Below are 23,939 nucleotides of genomic sequence, written 5' to 3'. Positions count from 1 at the left end.
CTACTCTGGCTTCGAGCCTCAAAAGACTGTTGATAAAGGAGAGCACGCTTACTGTTTTAGAGCTCTCATCTTTAACCCAAGGTAAAAATGCACGACTTTGCCGTGACCTTTCGTACTTAAACCAGATCGTTATCAGGAACTCAGCATGTTTTTCTGTTTATTTCATTTACATTCTAAGCAGCGATTGATAAAACACAGTAGTGATTCAGCCTGTTGCCAGTTCATGAAAGCTTCTACATTTGCTGCTCTTAATACCCGGTGTCAAGAAGGATCTTTTCTAGGAAAAGCCCTGCAGTGCACAGGAAGTGATGCGGTTCACATGCCCAGCAGCAGCAGCATTGATTTATTCGGAATAAACAGAGGGAGAACTGGGTAGTTAGCAAGAGCAGCGGTAGTCACTATGGCTGAACAATCAAAATAGAAAGAAAGAAAAGAAAGAAAGAAAGAAGGAGAGAAAAGAGTGACACCTACAGAAACGCAGATGGAACAGAACAGAAAATCAGCATTAGCTTTGCTTTATGAAAAACACTCAATGATGATATTCATAGACCAGCCACTTTACATGGACAAGGACAAGATCTCATTTTGAACAGTTGTGAGCATTTCGAGAAAAAAAAAAAAAAGGTTCGGAAGCAGAAAAGTTGTTTCCCAGCTAGAACCAAAAAACAGAGGGACATGAAGTGGGAACTGTGACGACAACAAGAGTGCACACATGTATCAATCTACAGGGAAAGATGGAGATGATGGAGAAATCAGAGCGTGCAGTGGTCTGCCAAAGAACCAAACTATTGCTTTCAATTTGGACATCTGAATTTCAGGAAAAGAGGTGGGGGAGTATTAGACAAGGTAAATTGTATGGTGAAACTGTTGAAGAGTTGGAGATGGCTCGGGTCATATGAACACGGGTGTATAGAGTACAGACTCCAAAAAGAAACCAGTAAAAATGGTGGATGGAGGAGCATTATGAACTCAGCAAACCAACAGACTGGGGCTGAATTCAGACGCAGCAATGCTGGAGTCAGCGACCAGCAACCCGACGACTCCTCCATCACAACAGTTCCTCTCCAAACTACACCTGTTCAAGAACCAGACCTGTCCTGGTGGAAAACAGCTATGAAGGTTGTAATGTAGGGGCAGTGCCCAGACTGAAGTGCTAATTAACTGATATATGTGAGGACATGTTTGGCACATTTATATGATAAAGATTCGATCATATTTGCAGACATAGCTGCTGAAATTCTATCATATTCACTTCACTACAATCAATATAATGGCCCGCGATTTGTGCAGTGATCAGTGGGAAATGCTGCACAACACAAGCACCACTATAATATCTGACCACAAATCAAATGCACCTAACTCTATTACCCTCTCTCTCTCTCTCCCTTGATCTCTCTCTCTCTCTCACACACACACACACACGCACGCACGCACGCACGCACGCACGCACGCACGCACGCACGCACGCACGCACGCACGCACGCACGCACGCACGCACGCACACACACGCACACACACACGCACACACACAGTCCCTTATCTAATTTAAATGTGGCTGATATAGGGCAAATGGCACACTTTGTGGGGCAGCATGTGGCCATGCGTCTGGAGTGAAACAGAATGGAGAAAGACAAAGAGTAAATACTAGCATAGCACGGTTTCTTCTTCCTGCATTCTTCCTATGTCTTATTTCCTATCACTACTGTACCACAGGCATTCTCACATGTTTTCAGGTCTTGAGCGGAGCCCCGATCAAGGGCCATGTGCTGAAACGTGTCAGTTTTAAGGATAAATTGTTCTCTTCAGTACTGCAAGTGTAACTGGATTCCTTTGATCCACTTTTCCTGCTCTTTCCAGCTATATTTTACAGCATTTTTTTTTGTTCTGGATTGTAGAAACTGTCTACACTGCATTTGGAGCGAAAACAACATGCATTGTTATACTTATTCTCTGACTGTGATTATTTTTAGTGCATTATATAATAGAGAAATTAAACAACTCCTTATTTCACTGGGGCAACCTTAAAAGCCCCCTGGAGCCCTTAAAGGAACCCAGGAAGCACCTCAAATCAAATAAACATGTTTTTTCCTTTTTTCCCTTAAGTGTGCATTTTATGCAATCTGATGATACAAAACAGCACAAAACACAACAAAATAAAGTACCGGTTGTGGAAAATACTACATTTTCGGCGCTGGTTCGCACACCTGTGCTACTCCCTGCTACCACTTTGCCATTTACTAAATCATGTGTACTGTGTACACACAGGCACCGAAGAGAGGACAGATTCTTGACACAAGGACAGGTTCTTATGCACATATCAAGCAACAGACTAACAGGCCTTTCTTCATAGAAATAAATACTCAACAAGATTAAAGTGTGATGAACGTCAAATATTGACTCTCCTGATGTGGAGGAAAAGGACTCGATACAGTCTTCCAGGGCATGCCGACTGAGAACTGGCCAGTGTTTGGCCTCCACGCCACAATGGTGGCTACCACAGAGTAGAGAGAAACAGAGCTTGAGTGTGTGTGTGTGTGTGTGTGTGTGTTTGTGTTTGTGTTCAAAGTGGGTCAGAGTTGTTTGCCACCCTTCCTTTTAACACTTACATACTTCCTGGTTTGTGAGGTTCAAGTTCAGAAGTGTATTGTCAAATCAGTCAAGGGTGTGATAAGAGACTGTGTCACTTAAAGGTGAAGACTGAAATGACCACTGAGAACACAGATTTTTCTTCTATATACTTTTTGTTTGACGAATAACAGGAACAGCACTGTCTGGTGGATCAAACCTCACATATGTATTTTTTTTTTTGAAATGCAGAACCTGTTATTATTATTTTAAATATGTTCACAATAATTATAAATATAAATTGTTTTATTTATTTTTTTAACTATCATTTTGGCTGCTAGTTTTATAATAATGTTTTACTAATTTTCTGGGGCGGGATTTCCCTTTTTCAAATTTTTTTGTGAATATTTTACTGATTACTTGCTCATTTTTGGGTCATTTTTTCCTGGTTTGCCTTTTCACCATGTTTTTGAAAGAAATCAAGGCTTTCAAAGGATTAAGTGCTTGTGAAAACATTTAAACATGTGAAAAATGACACTGACCAAGCATCCCTGACATGACATTTAAATATACAATTTGGATAAAATAGTATTCTTGTAATGTTTTTTAACTTTTTTGGTGCAAATTTTCAGGTAATTTTTTTGCAGACCTTCTGGTAATTTTCTTGCATTTTTTGCTACTATTTTACCAATGTTCCAGTAATTTCTTGCTAATTTGTTAATTGTCTATTCCCTCTATGTTTATGAAAGAAATCAAGTGAATTTGCTCAGGTTTCAACAGTGTTGTGCAAGTTCATAGTTCTCATGAACTAGTTCAAAGTTCAGTTCACACAGTATAAATATGAATAGTTCACGTTCATAATTCACCATTTCAATTTTGAACTAGTTTAAAGTTCAGTTCATTTCAATTTTTTTAGATCGTCCTAGTGGAATTGTAGAACAATATTGAATATAAAGTGGTTTTCTTTATTTATGCTTTTTAGCCTATGCATGTTTATTTCTTCACACCCTGCAAACAAAAGCCACAACAAATTATAGTGTTGTTTCATGCAATTAAATCAATTATATCAATCAATTATATTCTATCACATAAAATGGACCTTCTGGTAATTTTCTTGCATTTTTTGCTACTATTTTACCAATGTTCCAGTAATTTCTTGCTCATTTGTTAATTGTCTATTCCCTCTATGTTTATGAAAGAAATCAAGTGAATTTGCTCAGGTTTCAAAGGATCAACTGGTACAGAGAAAACTACCCATCAGCAAATGTACAGAGAATGCATCCTACACACTTAAAATGTCCAATTTGGGTTCACTTGGTTATACTGATGGTTTCTAAATATGTCATCCCTTTCAGGGCAATCTGAGATGGTGGGTGTTGTGCCCGGCGATTCAACGTGAAATCACTCCACATCAATCTGTATGCAGAGATTTGATCGTTTCATGGCAAACAGCATGCTGGCCAAATAACTGACTGATTGACCTAGAAACCAAACAATCTGTAAGAGTGCCTTCTGAATGTGTGTGATTAGTGACGAGCGTCCTGACTGACAGCCATGGAAAGGTTAAGGAAGGTGTGTAATGAAATGTGACACTATCACAGTGAGCAGCGAGTCTGCTGGGGAAGATTACCTATGTTATGCTTCTCAAAACTCAGCCCTGTGTGTGTGTGTGTGTGTGTTTGTGTTCCCTCACCCTGCTCACGGCGTTTGATCTGCTGGATCTGGTCCACGGTGCTCTTGAGGATGTGGCACTTGTCTGGCTTGACATTGAGACTGGCGATGTCGCTCATGTTGGATGACAGCAGCTCAGCCAGCTCCTCAATGTAGCGGCACTCCAGCTCCCGCCTTCGCTTCTCCACACTGTACCCACACACACACACACACACACACACACACACACACACACACACACACACACACGCACACATATGTACACAGCCATGAGATTCACATTCTGTCCAATAAAATACAATCACTTGCATTTGGCCCTATTTTGTAAAAAGCAGCATTATAAGATTTTCTGACCACTAGAGGGTGTTGAGAGCACAAAGTCTATTTGTAGGCACACAAAGTCACTCCCCCAGATCACCTGTAGAAATTTAAAGTAAAAAAAAACAACAAAAAAACATTGGACACAAGGGACATATTTGACTGGGTAAGGCTCCTTTTGGATGAACTGAATTACTTTATCCCTGAGCTCCAATTAGCCTTTCAGCTACAAGGTAAGCTTTGAACAAGTGTTTTTTTTTTCCTGTTGTTGCTGATTTATGAAGCACTGATCTGAAATTTGGATATGTTTAAATGCAGAATCTGCACTTTCAGAGCAGCTTACAGTGAAGATGAAGTGGCCAGGGGTGAGTGGTGGGCAGAGAAGGAGCTTATCATTGAGCGGATAAAGAAATTTAAAATTTCAAACCAGGAAACAAAAACAGGCTAGCTGTACACTGTGTGGTGGAAAGAGACCTACAATAATGACCCTTTCATTGTAACTGAACTATTGTTGCCCTCTTCTCCCAATTATAGTATTAATATACTGCACAGTTCTACCCACAAGTTCTAATTTAAATCAATTTACACAAATAAGTCTGCAGTGAGATGGAAAAAAAACAAAATCAGTTTGTATTTGTGTACTGTTTTTCAGTCCAGTCAGTCCAAATCAAACATTTTTAATCAATTTTATATCTAGAAATGAAGGTAGTCAAAACTAAAGGCACTGAATATCAGCAAAAAAAGAGCAAAACATCTGGAAACTGGTATCAGGCTTTCATTTAAGTCGACTTCACGTCCATCCCCACAGACGCCTGTGCCTAACCTTATTCTCTGGAGTTCCAGAAAGACTAAAGAGTAAATTTTCAGACCAACAACTAATGGCAAGGCATGTGGTAAACATGAAAAAAGAAGTGTGTGTAAGAGTGTGTGTGTGTGTGTGTGTGTGTGTGTATGGGAGACGACAACAGCAAAAGTAGGTCAGCACATTGGCCAGCCAGAATATACAGGCGTGGTGACGGAGGGAGAGAAACAGAGAGGGAGAGGGAGAGAGAGAGTGTGGGTGACGGACAGTGTGTGTGTGAATGTGCAGATCAGTGGCTGTGTTCGGTTGCTGTAGGAACTGCTAGCTGGGCTGTTACATCAGCTTACATCAGCTCCTGGGCCTGGAGGAGGAGACCTTACTCTCACACACACGCTACTTGTGAAGGCCTGCACTGACTACATTCATTCCCCCACCCTCACCACTACACACCTCTTCTTCAACGCTGCCCTGACCTAAGCCTAATTCTATTCTTGAACATGTGCAAATTCGCTTGATATATCTAAAAAAAAAAAAAAAAAAAAAAAAAGGAAAAAAGTTGATTAGCAAATTACCAGAGCATTATTAAAAAAATTGCATAAAGAGAAAGAAAAAAAAAATCACAATAAAATTATCAGAAAATTAGCAAAAAAAAAACAAAAAACATTTTTTACAAGAAAGTTATTATTTAAATTATATGTTTCAAACGTCAGATCAAAGATGCCTAATTGACAAGATAAAGTGAATTAGTGAAATAATTTCCAGAAAATTAGTACAATGTTACCTGAAACTTGAAAATGAGAATGAGAAAATGAGACGTAAAAAATTAAAATCATCTCTCTGTCCTCGATGTAGCAGCTGGTCTCCCAATAACACAACACTCTCAGGAGCCAGGTTTCAGAAGGCCACTCAACACATTCAAAACACAAGTGGCTGATACCCGGCTGTGAATATTCAGCCCGGGCCATAGGTTGGCCTCTCCACAATGTTGTCACTCATCCAGCGGCTTGCCTTGTGTTTCGTAGTGGTGACAAGTGGCCATTTAATAGTTCTGCTCCCAGGGCTTGTGGAGGGCAGTGGGGCAGAAGTGAGGGGAGCTGTGGATTTTGAGGACAGATCCAAGTCCATGAGGACATTTGCATGCAAGACAGTATCCTGATTACTGGGGGTAATCAGCCTGAGGCGACGTTTTGATTGCAACATTTATGTGGTTCACACTGATTTCTCCAACAACCTGATACTGTCGACTGACGTACGTACAACGTCAAATATCTTGGTATCTTTGATGAATAGAAAGTGCATCCCTATATTGTAAAGGAGAGTTTTCACTTCACTAAGATTTCACTTTCACTGCTATTTTTCCTTAACTACGGATTAGGGATAGGTCATGATTTTTGGGGAAGGAAAAAAAAAAATCCTGTTTTTTACCAGTGCCTGGTCGTAACACGAGAGCTCCATCCACAGATCAACAATCAATGTCTATCTTTGTCATAAGACGATGTAAGTTTGATGTAAGCAGGCCAAAGCTTCTCACCAGCTTTGTTGAAGCAGATGTTGTGTGTGTCTGGAGGCAGCAGGGGTGAAAACTGTCAAAGAGTTCTCCCTGATTATTTAGTAGTATTTTAGCCTGAAATGCCCATCCCTATTAGGGATTGTGCGTAAGAGTGTTGCAAAAAACATCTTAAATAATTTCCCGAGTAAAGGTAAAATACTTGTTTTTTGACAGTTCAGCAGAAATATGGTACATCTGGCATGGTAACAGCCTCAGGATGTTGGTGAATATTGGCCTGACTTCCCTGTAGACAACTGTGGTGCTAAAGGAGGAAAGAAAGTTGTAAAAATGTCACAATATTGTTGTTTTTGACAAGCCTGCAAGGTTAAATATCGAGGTAGCCAGGGTAGATTTTTCTTATTCCCCTCTGCTAAAATCAAAAAATGTCCAAAGGCAGCTTTGGATGAATGTGAAGATGTGATTTGTCTACCAGGAGGGGAGCAGCCCTGTGAGCCAAGTGTGCACAACCACATCTGAGCCAGACAATCTGCTGTGAGTCGTTTTGTTCTTATTCTTCCAACTTTTCTTCTAATTGACATGGGATTCAGCAGCGGCAAAGCGTTGATCTATTCCCAATTCACCTGTGTCGCCACGGGGCTGACGTCACTGTAACGTCACTGAACTAGCAACGACGTCTTGGCTGGTATGTTCTGGTTAAAAATAATCAGCATTACAGGCAGACCATTCATTATATGGGTTAGAGCTGATTTCACTTAGTCCATGTTTTCCAGACAGCTGTTATCCCAGTAACAAGAGGATTTCACACAGTGTCAGTGTGTGTGCAAGGTGCAAACTACTAGGGAAAATACTTTATTAATATGCTTCATGCAACTGGGCAATTATGAAATATCACAATATTCCAACATCCAAAATCTCAGATAATATGGAGCCTTGTATCACCATATCAATGTAATATATCAATGTGTTGCCCAGCCTTCTTATTTCTGAGGTGAGAATGAGGCTTCATTGTTTGTTTTAACAGAGAGCTCAAATGAAAACACCTTTAAAATAGAACAAGAACTCTTTTATACCCACTGTCACTAGTTTTTTAAACACTATCACATGACTGTTTTTTAACTAGTACGGTTCATTGGTTTGCATTGGTTTTATTGTATTTTTTTTTTCCTTTTTCTTTTCTTTCTTTTTCTTTTCTTTCTTTTTTTTCTTTATGTTGTATTTATTTATCATGTCCACTGTCTTGATGAGTTGTATGTCCATGTATGTATGGTTCTCTCTGCTGGCTGCACAACAAATTGCCCAATTGGGGATAATAAAGTTACCTTGACTTGACTTTACTAGGATGGTATTCAGCAAGGTCCCCAAGATACCATTCACAATACTTATATTCAATATGATTCTGTAATTATTAAACAGAAGGAAGTAGTTAACAGTGTCCAGTGATGTTTACACAAAATCCACACTTTTGTAAACATAACCTTAACCAGCGGCGTCATGTTTCTAACGCTCCCGCCGTGTCACAAACCCTGACCACCTTTGTTTCACTTCACTTCTGTGACTCACAAACAGACCGCATGGTTTGGTCTTTACCTTTGCCCCGACGTGTCGCATGGTGAGCCCTTCCTCTTGCGTGACTCTGGCATGGCAGGGTCCAGGGGGCTTTCCCCTACTGCACTCATCTTCAGCTGCAACTCACCTGGTGGGAGGGAGGGGGCGGGCACATGGTTAATAGACACCAAACAACAGGAGAACAAGAAGTAAGCAGCAGAGAAAAAGCAACACAGGGGACTAAGGGAATTATGAGGATCCTTTTTTTTTTGTCATATTTTCCTTTTCAAAATGTCACTTACACTGTTTGGACACCTGTATTATGTTTATGTTAAATCAGCCCAGGAAACAAGATTGAAGTATTGACCAGGTAACATCAACATGGGCATGTACACAAACACAATGAAGAAGAAAAGGAAATGATTAAGCTTTTCTACATGGCAACACCAACAAACAATTTATATTTAGACCAAATTGCAGAATATCAAAAGACTAACTGGCACAAGAAATCTGCAGAGAAAGCTTCCTCTGAAATTTGGGAGTATCTGCAGAGGGAGGGACATAGTGTATTTGCCAGCAGGGATTAGTCTGTCTTTTAACTTTTGGCCTTTTGTCGTGAGTGAAATAATGGAGTCGGACAAAGTACCATCAAGGTGGTCATCACTCACAATAATTTTTTATTCCGGCCAATTCCCGGCACTCTGCAGAAAATGCCTTTGACTTTTACACTCAATCGGAAAATTTATTCCAACACTGAGTCATCACAGCAGCACTCGTTTTTTTCCCAGATTGTTTGATTTGTTTTTTTAAATTTTCACATGGTACAAAATTGCTACTTGTCTTACTCATTTTTGACTGATAAGTAAATCTGTCAAGTATTGTTTTCATTACGTTTGGGGTGGTTTTGACACTGCCATCTGTACTTAATGTACAAAACAAGCACAAATGGATTAAAACATAATGACTGTCAATTATAATAACATGTTATTAGATCCTGTGAGACACACTGTGAAAACGGTCTTCGTTGAAAACAAATCAAAGTGTTAAAATCTACCAAATATTTAAATGTATTACACTCCCTGACAGAGAAATGTAATGCGTCTAATGTTCTAATGTGAATAACACATTGCGCCAGCATTTACTATGTTTTTTAATGTGTCCATGGTGTTTACTAAACATAGAGTAAAATTGAATGGGCAGTCAGCTGTACTTAAACAGACATTTCAGTATCCCTAATCTCATGTTTGACTTATGGCAACACAATTACTGAAGATCTTTTTAAGGTATCCAATTAATTTTATTGCTGGAACACAATTTCTGATGTCTATTATTTAATCTCAAAAGCAAGCTAAGCCATAGGAGGGTTTTAACTAAAGGGCCCAAATAGATTTTGAACAGAGACACTGCATACCGCTGCAACATGTGCAGTCAACATGACAGTCAACAATGCAGACATAGTGAAAGTGAAAACTCTGTCTGTTTACGAGTTAAATGGACTTGCACACACTGTACTATCACTCATGTTGGGATGTTAGGTCTCACTGTTTCACATCACAGCTTTGTATCTCTACAGCTCAAATTCAACTATATTATATTGCGTGAAACACTCAAAGCCAAGGATGCCATTGTTTTATGGCTGCAGAATTACAACATACAGAACATAACTACATGCCTTGAGCTTTTCTATACACATTTCCCCGGCATTCAGCGGGACATATTTCAAATCTTTGGAAAACTCGGGATCTCCAACAGAATTTTAATTAAAATTAAACGTTTTGTTGGTTTGAACAAACTTAGCCACACAGCAAGACACCACTGAGTATAAGCCAATCAAACTGGCTATTATACTCCAATCTGAATATCTCTAGCTTAGTATAACAACATATACAGGTGAATATAAAGGGGTTAGCAATATCATGTTTCAAGCTCTGTCTTTCTAATCAGTTTGGCTCAGTAAAGACACACAACTCTGATGAGCAACTGCTGACCCATACCGTGCATGGGCACAAAAAACTGTCATTGTTACATGGAGCCTTCCACTGTACTCTGAACCAGGATAAATTCAAGACAATCTGCTACCGAGACATCTGTAAATAGTGTTTTTTCATGTTTTGAAATGATCTGAGTAGTGAGGAGCGGTGTGGCTTGGTAGCGACAAAGCAGTAGCTGACAGGAAGCACACAGGCAATAAGAAGTCACGTTACATGGTGCAGAAGGTGAATGGAAAGCTCCAGTAGTTCAGACATGCTTTGGGTAGTCTGATTGATAGTACTCAAATAAGGACTATTTTGCTGACTCATGGCTCAATATAGCATTGACAATGATCACTTGAGTTTTAAAACTTAATTTCCTGATTAAACTCTGTTCATTAATAAAAATTCCCAACCAACTGCAGCCTCAAGACACTTCATACAAAACAAAACAAGACAAAAAACAAAAAACAAAACAAAACAAAATTAACGACTTAAGTGGAAATGACCTGGGTGCTCTTTAACAGTTCACTTGATGGCTGGATGGAAACATAAGTCTCCAACCTTCATTCTGTGTCCCTCTCAGTGGATTCAAGGCTGTGTCTTCCCCTATCTGCAAAGTCTACAGACTATACTGCTCTGCATCAGCTGGGTAGCCATGGCAACAGGAAACACTGTTGTGTGTGAGGCAATCCTAAAGGGTGACAGAGACTAAAAGGACAAATGGGAGCGCACTGCAAGTAGAAAGGAGTAAAAGGCTAACTGCAGGTTTCAGAAAGCTAAGTTTAATATTATTTAGATATTTTTTTGTTGCAACCTCTAATTAAGTTTAGGACTAATTTACAAACTAAACAAACAACCCACTGATACCTCAGAGGAAAATCAACAAGGTTCCTTATCTGAGAAACACAAGTCCACCCACTACACTTGTGTGTTGAATAGAGCCAAACGTTTGGCCTGAGGGTGACGCTACAGGAAACGCCATGAGGTCACTTAATTTGACTGGGTGCATCCTCTGGGTAGAGCAGATTTCATGGAAATCTTGGCACTCTGAAAAATCCCAATGACCTGATGACATGACTAACTGGACAAAATGGCCCTTTTTTGATCTATTCTACTGGACAATGTAAAAGTTGACATTTTGGCCTGAGGGTGGAGCTAGAAGAAAGATCATGGGGTCACCAAAAATGCTCTGGGTTTCATGCTTTGGTGACCAAATTTTATGAGAATCTTCACAACAGATTTTGAAATCAAACTTGACATTTGAGAGTGGCATTAGATGAAAAGTCCCGAGGACATTCAGAGTGACAGGGCTCATCCTCTGGGGAGCATAGAAGTGCTCACAAAATGTTATAATAACCTACTTTTATGGTACTAAATGTCGAGATATTACATAGAAGCCAAAGTTTTGCCTGAGGGTGGCACTAGAGGAAAAGTTATATAGTCATTACCAATAATTTCTATTAATTTCAAGGTAATCCATCTAACAGATTTCAATATGTTGCCTTGGAGTAAAGTGGTGAACTTTACTTTTTGAAGGAAGATGAAGTCATATTGTGTTAAGGTAGGCAGAATGAATACTGTACCACTAACACTGTTCTATAATAATCTAAGAGTAAAAATAGGGGGTGGGGAGAACCAACAAACAAACAACTGCACTTTTTGGTTTTAAGACATTTTAGTCATTTTTTAAAATTTACTGGAGTAATTTTTCCAGGACCCAAAGGCACAGACATCCCGACAAGGCTGGAAACACTGCACAAATACAGACAGCCGTCCACAGGTCTCTGTAACTGTACAGCTGCTTTGCAGTATGTGCTCACTGGAAATTTGTGAGGTATGAATGGGGGCGCATACACACAAACACACACACACCTAAAATCCGGGGGCAACCAGCAAAAACAAGCTGCTATTGTCACAACGCTGGAGCTGCTGCAAGGCCACGCTGCTCACAGGATGCTAATCCTTCCTGACTAGCCTTGTTTGCATTTTACCTCAATTCACCCCTGTGCTGCACCGCCCCTCCCCGCTCCACTGACAAACAGCACTTAAAAAAAGATCTATCCACAACAGTGAGCAGGAAGAATACTGTTGCACATCATTAGAGCATCAATAAAAATAGCAATAGGTGTAGATTTTCAGAGACTCACTGCTTTATGATATGCTTAAATAACAGCTGAAGACTGCAGTCAATGAAATCGCTTTTGGCTTTGGACCACATGGAACTCCTCTTCCTAGCAATAGCACATTTTTTATAGCCAAACAGCAGACATACATAACAGAATATTGACCGAACTTAGCCCCAATTATGCTGCTCCGCCAGTCACGTCAAGTTTATTTATAGAACAAACGCATTTGTCACAAAGTGCTTTGCAGAAAACAAAGGATGGATTAAAAGAGATAAAAATAAGAACAGTAAAACAAGACAGAACAAGTTCGTCATGCACTCCAAGAAACAGGGCCAGAGTTTGTGTGCGTGTGTGAGCGAGGGAGCGAATGTCGGTGTGTGAGTGGATATGTGAGTACTATAAGCTGTAGGAGAATGAAGGACAGGGCACTACTGGGAATAAAGACTAAATTGTATGAATGTAATAATCAGTGACATTTTTATACAAATAAATGTCAGTTTTATTTGATTATTATAACAGAACGATGATTCAACCTACAGCCTGTTCAAAGAAGCTTTTACATCTACACAGTCTGTTTGTGAAAACACCTATCGCCAACTGTATTCATTTCAATACATCTTTTTTTTTCCAGGTAAAACCAATCAAAATCCACACTCCATCCAATTTCGCTGTATTTTAATTCACTACAAATTGTTACCATACAGAAAATTCATGGGGGTTCATTTTATTCTTTCTGCTTTAATCTCACCACAACTGATCGGTGTTCAAGTATGACATAAACGACTTAACCCTGTGCAAATTCATTTGATTTCATTCAAAACCATGGGAGAAAAGGTAATTACCAAATCAGCAAGAAATCACCATCAATATTAGTTCAAAAAACATACAATACAGAAAAATTGGGTACTTTTTAAAAATTACAAGCAAACTCTAAACTACATTTCTTTAACATCAACTTTCTCGTGCTTTAAGGCTTGCGAAAGGTGGCTGATTGCAGCCAACCAAAAATCACTTCAAATGGGGGTCCATGGCTTATCAACCTGGTGGTCCAGAACATGAGAAGGACTGAAAAACCAATGGGCTAACACACAGAGGACATTGGCTTTTGTGACAATTTTTTGGATTTTGGATTCAGAAAATGTATGCTATCAAGCATTACATGCAAAACAAAGTTAATTTTTCTTTAGCACTGGCATTCACCAGTTTTTGCAAATGAACTCTAAACACTCGGTGTCTGGTAGATGTCATCTGTGAAAAATCCTCGGGTACACAAGAAGTGACATGTTTTGTTGTTGCTGGTTTGTCTGGCGTGCACAGAAGCAGCATTTTAATTTCCAGAAACTAAGATGCAGATGCCTGTAAAAATATTGCAGCACATCATCAAACTCTAACTTTATTTAATAATTTCAGAGGCTTGTGGCCGTTAGTAATGCACCGCTGCTGTCCTACACAAGAGCGAGGGTAGAAGTGAGATCATATTAAATTAAAAAACAAAACAAAAACAAAAACAAAAAGAAACGGTTTTCAAAATGGTTGGACTACCCCTTTAATATGATTTAACAAATGCCAATTGATTGCATAATAAATGGCATATCTGTAATAATGTGCTTTGCCCATAGCAAAAATGGCACTCGGCTGCAGTGAGGGGATGCAGGGCCTTTTCACTGAACCTTGTCGCTGCGTCATTTCTACAATTTCTCCTCTTATTCACCTTTCCAACTAAAATGAATGTGTGAGACGAGTGAGGCGTATCAATGGAAATGACGAGTGCCAGCAGAACTTGTATTTGAACGGCATCAATCTGAATTTGGCAGGGTAACACAAGGTTAGCAGTGTGACCTCACAGCCGGAAGGTCTCCCTGTGTTCGTGTGGGTTTCCTCCTACAGTCTAAAGACATGCAAGCCAGGTGGATGGGCGATGCTGAACTGCTCATACCAGTCGATGTGAGTGTAAGTGCGCCTGTCTGTCGGATATGTTAGTGCTGCAGTCGACTGGGGACCTGGAAACAGTGCATGCTAGGAAAGGCTCCAAGTCCATGTCACCCTTAATAGGAATAAGCGGGTTTCAAATATGTGTAGGTCACACACATGCATGCAGATGGGAGCTGTGTGAGCTGGGCAGATGGACAGGCTGGTGCTCGGTGCAGCCCAGCCTCTACAATGACTAAAGCATGCACTGCATCGTCATGCCACCAGTGATTAAAATCATTAGTGTGCATCGTAATCTGTGTGTGCGTGTGTGTCCGTATGTGTGTGTAGCTGTTGGAACGTCCTCATATAACCTCATGTGTTTTGATCATGTGTTCAACTGGCCAAGGATTACAAATACAAGCTATTAGGAACATCTGCTCCTTCCATAAATTTGGCTGACCAGTTAAGCCCAGGTGAAAGCTTAAGATGTTCTCCGTGTTTTGCACACTGAATATTTCCAATCAGTGCTCGTGTTAAATGGCGCTTAGCTAAGTCTGAGATTTGAAATATCACATGGCAACCAATAATCAAAGTGTTGACGATCTGATCTAATCATCATATTGAGCTATGATCTAAGCTCCAAATGCCTGTGATAGGCTTCTGAATACAGCCTCAGACGTTCAGACGAAAAGGGGAGGGTGATGAAAAGGTGATGAGCAAATTAGCAAGAATACCCCCAAAAAATTAGCAAGAAATGAGCAAAGAGGTTCAAGAAAAATTATCAGGCAATAACCAGAAAAAAAGATCAAAACAGTTTGATTTTATCCAACTGCAAATCTGGATAATCTAAACAGACAAAATCAAAGACATGAGCAAAAAGAGTTTTGCAGACAGGAACAGTGATTCAGTTAGCGTCTGGCTGAATGGTTCAATAGGATGAACAAGTGACCTGAGCAAACGAGCTTAATGAGTAAACGAGCACAATCCTAAGAGCCAAGTGGGCCACTTGTGCCACAAGTTGTATCCCCCATGGGTGCTGTGTCCTTGATGTGGACAGTTGTGTTGCGAGGAAATCATCGTGCAAGGAAATAATGTCAAACAGACTAATGCACAACAACACAGCAACAAGCGTGATCTCCGTTCATTATGAGGCACCCGAATGGGTTACATTCAGTACAACTATCCCATTCTTTGAAAGCTGAGCAATTTCACTTGATTTCTTCCAAAAACAAGGGTAAAGGTCAAGAGCAAATTAGCAAGAAATGACTCAAAAATTAGGAACTAGTGAACAAATTACAAGAGGAATAGCCAATACACACACACACACACACACACACACACACACACACACATACACACACACAATTAGCAAAACAGTAGTGAAGAATTTTGAAAAAAAAATTAGAACATTTGCCCTGCATTATAATTTTCATGATTATGTGAATGCTATTACAAGAAAATTATCATTAAATTACCCCCAAAATTGTACATACCTAAATAAATAAATAACAACAAAAAATGTACAAGGTAATACATGAAATAAGTTGAATTTTGTTTAGAGAGTGAAATACAATCATGGACTCGTAGGTGTCAAAGGGTTAAAAATTGTCTTTATCATTTTATGAGAGGCAGCGATAGAAAAGCCCTGCGCGAGATGTGAAATTCATTTTGTCTTGTAGGTGAAAAGATGATGCCTGGAGCCAATATATACAGGCTTACAAATCTTTACCAGTGCAAATCAAAAACCTTGAACAACGTTTCAACATACACACACACACACACACACACACATCTCCCTCAGAGTCAATGGGGTCACGCTGCTACAGACATATTTAAGGCCGCATTGACTCTGAGCACAGATCCTCCCTTCACTGTGATTTAGCTCTTCTCTTCCCTGATGTGCAATCAAGGCAAAGACACTGCCAAGGGAAACAGTTTTATTCTTTTTTTTTTTGTTTTCTTTGAGGAACAAAATTTGGCACACATCATTTCCTCCCTCTTTGCCCTCAGGCTTAAGCCTTGTAGTAAAACCAGCACGTGTACGATTTGGGGACCGACTGATGTTGATTATTTAGGAACGACAGTGATGCTGATTATTCGCAATGAAGGACACTGTTCACTAATATTCATGTGCAGTAAATTTAGAAAACGCAGTGTCACAATTTACAGCATAAAAACACCAATATAAATTAAACCCTCAAACTAACCCTCAAGCCAGTTTATTAGATTTGTTAGGAAATGTACACAAAGTAGTACATTCTGAGTGAAAATTAACATGCAGCCCAAATTTCATATTAAAAGTGACTCAGCCTTGCTCACTGTACTCCAGCAAAAAAACTGTGAATCAAGTTTTCCTTGAGAGACGTAGTACACTCCTCCGAAGATCAAGGCCTAGAATTATCCATAACAAACAGTGGGTTGTAGCTGAGGGAGAGTGACAGCAGTTGTAAACAGGGAAGAGAGCAAAGCCATTCTTCCCAGGCTTCAGACAAGGCCAAATTATTGCTATAGTAAATATTACATTTTCTATGCAATGCTGCAAAGAAGACAGTTTACTTGGGAAATGAGTTTAAAGCGAAAGAAGCCTTTATCCAGATATAAATTTCCCAAGCATCCCAAAATGCGCCCACTGGTCTTGCACCCTGGTGTGAACCTACATTCTTTTGTGCAAATACAACACCATGGACTGGCCGACACTGCAAGCAACACGAGGAAACTTTGTCAATCAGCATATTTCATTCCACTTCCATGCTTCCTTAATTTAGTTGCCTAATGAACCCTTTCCACGGAACTCAAAATTAGGGAATCTGACTTCCTGCAGGGTAAAATGGTGAGAAACACCAGTTAAGTCCAAACTCCATGTCAGAAAATGATGGAGAAGATCTGAAGGCTCCAACAAAAATACCCAGAAATGACGTTAAAACTAAATGGTGGAAAACACAGTCAACAAATAAACAGCTTTTTCCCCTGACTGAATTTTTATTAGAAAACATCTTCAACTTCAATCTAGTGTTCTCTATAGTCTGTATTTAATAATGGTATTGATATGTAGCAGTGGATTCTTTTATTTTGATGAATAGACCTAGCCCTCACAGTGAAGATTAGATTAGCTGTAGTCTAGTTAGCCTAGTTAGCAGCTAACATTAGCTATCGTCATTAACTCTCATTAGCGAGCCTTGTGGGCCATGTCGATTGCAATGGAACGCGTTCACCTTGGAGACGGGAAGTTCGACATCCGACAGTCAACGGAAAGCTTCATTATTTTTCTGAACCGTGGTTCCACCTACCGTGTCCAAAATAGATGAAAAACCTATAACTGGTTATTCTAGTTTTTAATAAAGGCCCCAAACAGGCAGGGCTGTGTATGCTGGACCGGTCCAGTAACCACTAAGAGGCTCCAGTGGGTTACTTCTGAAAAAAGGTAAGCAACAGTGATATTAAAGGTTTTGGGTTGTAGGTAACTAATATTCATGTGCAGTAAATTTAGAAAACGCAGTGTCACAATTTACAGCATAAAAACACCAATATAAATTAAACCCTCAAACTAACCCTCAAGCCAGTTTATTAGATTTGTTAGGAAATGTACACTGCTCTAGGTTTTTTTTTTTTTTTTTTTTTATCAACACTAGCCAGGTAGTGCTCGGCAGCTGGCCATGTTAACTTATCTTAATGATATAATGCTACGAAACTGTGCAAATGACAACATTTGCCCATTTCAAACATTGTTCACAGCAGACCACCACAAGAATGAACAGAGCTTTCACACCATTCACAATCAGAACATAATGTCCCATCAACTATGCATCTAGCAGCAAGTCTGCTGAGTTCATTGTTCTGCAGATGCCAGCCGAGTTCAGTTCCAGCTTTATGTTATGTCATTGCTGTTCATACCTCACTTTGTATACGCAGGTGGAATCTGAGAGAAACATCGGTTTCCACCACCTTTTAAAACAGTGTCTCCTTGACATCCAGGTTTTTACTGGGGGTTTTAATGACCTGTGTCGTGCGTTCTGTGAGGCTGATACAGCCCGGCAAAGTCCTGTCCTGCGATTCCTAACCCTGCTATGCCATAATAACTTAAGGATGATGAGGGTATTCTGTTAAGATGACACATTTCATCCTGCCCTCTATCTTCCATGTTCATATAAACTGGATACAGCTGTCGTCAAACCGGAGGATGAAGACAATAGTTTTGTTTTTTTGTTTTTTTACCAAATTTATTTTGATAGACAACTTGCAAATAAGGAAACTCCTTAGGGCTGCAATGCACATTGTAACCCCAAAACATCCAATGTAGAGACAACAAATAATAAGGTAAAAAAGTTTCTCACAAACTACATCTTATACAACACAGTGTATGTTTTTCCATGAAAAATTTAACTATTAATTGTCATTTTGGAATAAGAATCAAGGTCCAGCCAGTATGCAGCATTCAGTAACAATGACAGGAAGAACCACTACTGTCCTACATATTAACTGGGGGGGGGGGGGGGGGGGGGTGAAATAATTGTACATTACAAAATGGGTGAACTATCCCTTTAATGCATCAACGTAAATGTTACTCTGATCACAAGATGGATAAAATATTTTGTGTCAGAGGAATACTGAGAAATAATGAGCTTTCAACTCCACACATGTAAAATGGCCATAAAGCGCTCACATGAAGCAGGCGCCACGGTCATATGGTCTGGTCATAGGAAACAAGGCGGTGATTTACATGACAAGAATGCGGTCCGTGTGACATGGCTGTGAGACCACATGATTGGTCGCCCAGAGGAGCTGAGCACAAACCAAACATGACACGGTGCCAAAGCAGCACTGGGGGAAAACACAAAAACAAGAGGTGAATGAACAGGGGAAAAAAGGTAAGATGTCAGGCGCACGGGTCACACGGGGAAAAAACTTCTACATGCACTTTCATGGATGCATGATCAGCTGCTCAGGGATACACAAAACAGCAACACAGATAAGGCATGAATTTATGGTTGCTATGGCATACGAGTCTGACATCTCCCCTAACTGATTTAAAAGAAAAAGCAGATGAATTGCTCAGTCTATTTCACCATGTTCATGTTCAAAGGGCGGTGCAACGCTGAATCCACAAACCACTATGACCAGTTGAACAAAGAGTTCTCAGGAATGATCTCTTCCCTTTCTGTTTCGGCTCACATTCACATGCAGTCACGTGAACTCGCACGCAAACTTCTAAAACGAGCAACCTGCCGCGGCTACCTCTCACAAATGTCTAATCCTGTTCCTTCCCTTCACGGAGTGCAGCGGGCCTGGCTGGAAAAACCTAAACACACAGCGCGGCCAAGAGAGCACGCATGTTTAACGGCAGCCAGATAGTATGGCAAAACATGGAGCTACGTCACCGCTTTCTCCTGCTGCTTCTCTCTCTCTCGCCCTCTCTCTCTCTCACACACACACACACACACACACACACACACACACACACACACAGACACACATTAAGCTGTATAATACAAACACATAGCCACAGGGCTTTTGCTCAGTCTCTCCTACTCTTTACACACACACACTTACACACAAAAAACCCAGTCACTTCAGGCTACATTCGCACTGCAGGCACTAATGGTCAATTCAATTGCACTGATTAAATAAACAACAGATGAGTGTCACATGTCGGGACAGGGGCAGTTTCAGCTGCAGTGTGAACACAGCCTCTGTCACACACTCATACATACCGGACTATGAGTAACAAAAGGTCAAGGAAGAAGCAAGAGGAAGGAGAAAAAAAAAAAAAAAAAACACTGAGTCCAGTCCACGCACCTGTAGACCAGATCAACCTCTCGGGCCCAATGACCCCCACCCCCACCCCCCTCCCCCCCTCTGTGTGACGTATGGTGGAGGATCAAGCCTTCAGCAGCAGAAACAGAACAAGAAAAAGAAGAGGAGGAAAGAAGCAGCGGCGGCAGCGGCGGCTCCAGCCACAGCGCGGCAGAGCCAGATCTTTGAGAAATCCAGTCCGATGCCTCGACAGGCTCTCCATTCCAGCCGCCTGCTGTCTCACTATCTTTAGATCTGTCTTTTTTTCCCCCTCAAAGCTTCCTTCGCTCTCTCATTCCGCAGGCTATCCTGATCACCTCACGCGCGTGCACACAAACACACACACACGCACGCATATGCATGCATACATACATGCATGCACACACGCGCACACACACACAGCAGCAATGTATGGCTTGGAGGGGGCAGGAACAGACCACCAGGCAGAGAGCTGGAGGGGGGAGAAGAGGAGGCAGGCCAGGCAGCAGAGAGAGAGAAGAAGATGAAGAAGATTAAAGATGAGAAAAAGATGGTAGAGGAATAAAAGTGACAAGATGAGAGAGAGGACCAACACACACATATACGTGCCTATTATATGTATGAGCTTTGCCAAGGTTATATTTTTGTATTTAAAGGGATAGTTTGCCAATTTCCCCCCCCCCTAGCTGTTGCTGGTGGGTGGGGAAGTGAAATAAGAACAAATCTTTCAAAATCTGCAAGCTGTCCTATTAAACCAATACCATTAAATGCATCTTAATTTGTTTGATTTTTTGTCGTGGAATCTCATAATTTGCTTGCAATTTATTGGAATGCTTTATGGAAGCCCAGCCGATGTGAAGCCGTGTGGTGATAAAATAAAAAAAAAAAAAAGTACATCAAGGTTCTGGCAGGGTTTTGTGATTCTCAGCGCTCCCGCCGCTGCCCTGATGTAAAGTTCGATGACTTTCTACGACAAGTTGGAGCACCTCCATGGCCCCGAAAACATTCTTCCTCCCTGAGACGTTAATGGGTCTTTTCTCAGAAGAGTCTGGTTTCTACTACAGTTTAGCTGAAAACCATCAATGTGTGAAACAAATTGCAAAATCCAGTCTGCTTTATTTGTGTAAAGTGACCCGTTTGGAAAATTCTTCAACATCCCCAGACAATTGATCGCATTTTTTGACGTCTGAAATAAATCTCTCCAAAATTCCATGATATTCCAGGGATCCCAGCCCCAGCAGGAGCCCTGGAGCACGGTGTTCAGTTACCATTCTCTGGAGAAGTAAAGGTGACCAATGTGCACTATGTAGTTCATGTTTTCAGCCCAAATAAAGCAGCATCTCAGCATGGTTTGAATGTTTAACCAATCTGATGTTTCTGGAAATGTTTTCACTGCTTTGGCAATGCTGTTTCGGATGAACACTCACACCAATCGAGTTGTTCTGAGCTCTGGAAAAGAGACAGAGAAGGAGAAGTGTGTGCCTGCCTATAGGAAATGCCACCCCAATGACCATGCTGCTGAGACACATCGGACGACCACCCCTCTGTCCCTGGCTGAGTTGGTACAGCCCATGAGAAGCTGCTCAGTCACTGTTGCTAAGGCCCGCCCTCTGGAATATAGGACACGACCAGAGAATGTGTACAGCTCCTCTCAAATAAGTGTACACTGTAATACCAGCCTATAGGATTACACAAATTCACTCTCCCTTCCTATTAAACTGAAAACAGACATTTTGACAGGTGAAAATGAAACATGCTCCATGTTACTGGCACATCTTTCATGGTGAAATCACCACATTTAGAATATAGGTAAGTTAAAGTCCAGGCAGCAGTAGAAACTGTGCGGCATTTCAAGTCTGGCTTTGAAGAGAATTCAATCTGTCCAGATTTCTTCTGCGGGGAGACTCCGCTACATGTGGCCGCCACATGAGGCCAGGGCTAGGGGTCAGTTCACTCACAATTCAATCAATGAACAAAATTGAATGTGCTGTTACTCTACTACTGATAAACCGCTGTGGACAGACATCTATACAATTGCGTCACTGAAACCTTGTGTTTCTCCACAAATCCAAAAGTCAGTGATCACCATATCTGGCTGATCAGGATACTTTTTAATGTTTTGCCAGGGTTAAATAATTTCCAGTTATCATTCTGATTACAGTATATTTGTGGTTTTCCTCCTGGATATTTATAAAGTGCAGGAAACGCACACATAGGCTGTAATTTGGCAAATGACTTTCACTCTGCCGAATTGGAAAAGACTTCATTTGAGGAAATACTGCCATTTTTCAAAATCAAGCATTAGCTGTTGGACATATAAAAGGTTTCCTAATGAGAGAATTGGGGTTTTGGATAGTTCACTTGAGCCTATCAAGTGAACAGGGTCTTCCAAATGATATAATATGAACTGATCTGCACGCTTTCCCAATTTGGTACCTTCAGTATTGTTTCTTAGGAAGCACAGAAGAGATATTTGATTAGCTCTTTCCACATACACTGGTTTTCGCCGTGAAAACAGGAGCACTATAGCACTACCAGGAAATACAGGTGCAATGTGCAGCATAATAGGCAGCGGCTTAACTAACACACTGCAGAGATGATGTTCCAGCTATGCTCAACGCAAACTGTAATAAAGTGTCCGTTGAAAGGAGGAAATTGGGCAGACTTAACAAACAAGGACATGACATTTCATATCTAAGGTCGCAGATATAGGGGTGTGGCCTAAGGTCAACGTTAAAGGGATTTTGAAAAATGTGATACTGGCTGGATGCTTTGAAAACTAACTGTTAGCCTCCTGCCATTGAGGTGGACTTCCCCCAGATCTTAAATGCCTTTCACAAGAATCTCTAACCTGCACATTTGACCAGCCCGGCCATGACTTCTCATAGAAAGCATTCCTGCAATAAAGATGGCAGTGCCCAGGTACAGTGTTGTGCTCTAATCTCAGTGTCGATTCACCAAATACATGACAAACAAACATCAAATCTGACATCAAGTAAAGTTATAAATATGTCTGTAAATATGCTCAGCAGTTCTCAGCTACTCTCTACAGGATATACTCAACGCAACCTCCAAAGCAGTGTGTCAGAATAAGATGAAAAGATGTGTCAAATGCAAGTGGAAAACTGGGAGAATACGTGTGCACACATAACAGCAGGCTTCGCTGCATGAAAAGAGTATGGTGAAGAAATTAAATCATTTTCACTCAGTCAAAACACTTTCCCAGCACACTGTTTGGCAGCATTTACGCCAAACAGTGAGTGAAGAAAACAATGCAATGAGTGTTGTCCTATCACTAATGAATGATGCATCAAAAAAGTCACGATAATAGGAGCAGGAAAAAGGGTAAGGCCTGATTTCACCTCTGCAGTCTGACATCATAGGCTAACATATTCAACCAACATATTCACCACCATTAAGGCAAGGCAGAGGAGTACAGCTCAATCTTATGTATGAAATGTCTTTCAATATAATGACAGAAATAACTTCACCTAGACATAGTGGATATTCCAAATTATTACAACAGCATGCCCGATATGGTATGATTTGGACAGAAAGGATAAATAATAAATATGATTTTGCAAAAGCTCAGATATGGCACTTTTAAAAGAGTTAAAGTGCCTCAGAAAGCACTGAAAGGTAAACACCAGAAGGGCTATGAATTAAAAATGCAATTTAAAAGAACAAACAGTTAATGTAAACGCATGCATGTCATTAATAAGATAGTTGATATGATCTGTTTTTCCAGG

General features: G+C 40.5%; 1 protein-coding gene across 3 annotated transcripts in view; it reads right to left on the bottom strand.

Annotated features, from left to right (window-relative positions):
• ncoa1 (nuclear receptor coactivator 1) overlaps nucleotides 1-23,939 on the bottom strand; it is a 92,329-nt gene that overhangs the window by 35,053 nt on the left and 33,337 nt on the right. For all 3 annotated transcript variants that reach the window (XM_030046613.1, XM_030046611.1, XM_030046614.1), the window contains 2 exons: nucleotides 8,454-8,559; nucleotides 4,259-4,425 (listed from right to left, as the gene is read on the bottom strand). In XM_030046613.1, the coding sequence (XP_029902473.1) occupies nucleotides 4,259-4,425; nucleotides 8,454-8,542 (256 nt within the window). In that variant the 5' untranslated portion in view covers nucleotides 8,543-8,559. The remainder of the gene's footprint in view (nucleotides 1-4,258; nucleotides 4,426-8,453; nucleotides 8,560-23,939) is intronic.

The sequence above is a fragment of the Myripristis murdjan genome, chromosome 24, assembly GCF_902150065.1.
Source record: "Myripristis murdjan chromosome 24, fMyrMur1.1, whole genome shotgun sequence".
In the NCBI taxonomy this organism is placed as follows: domain Eukaryota; kingdom Metazoa; phylum Chordata; class Actinopteri; order Holocentriformes; family Holocentridae; genus Myripristis; species Myripristis murdjan.
The sequence above is the reverse complement of the archived record's forward strand: the minus strand, read 5'-3'. Positions and strand labels throughout refer to the sequence as shown.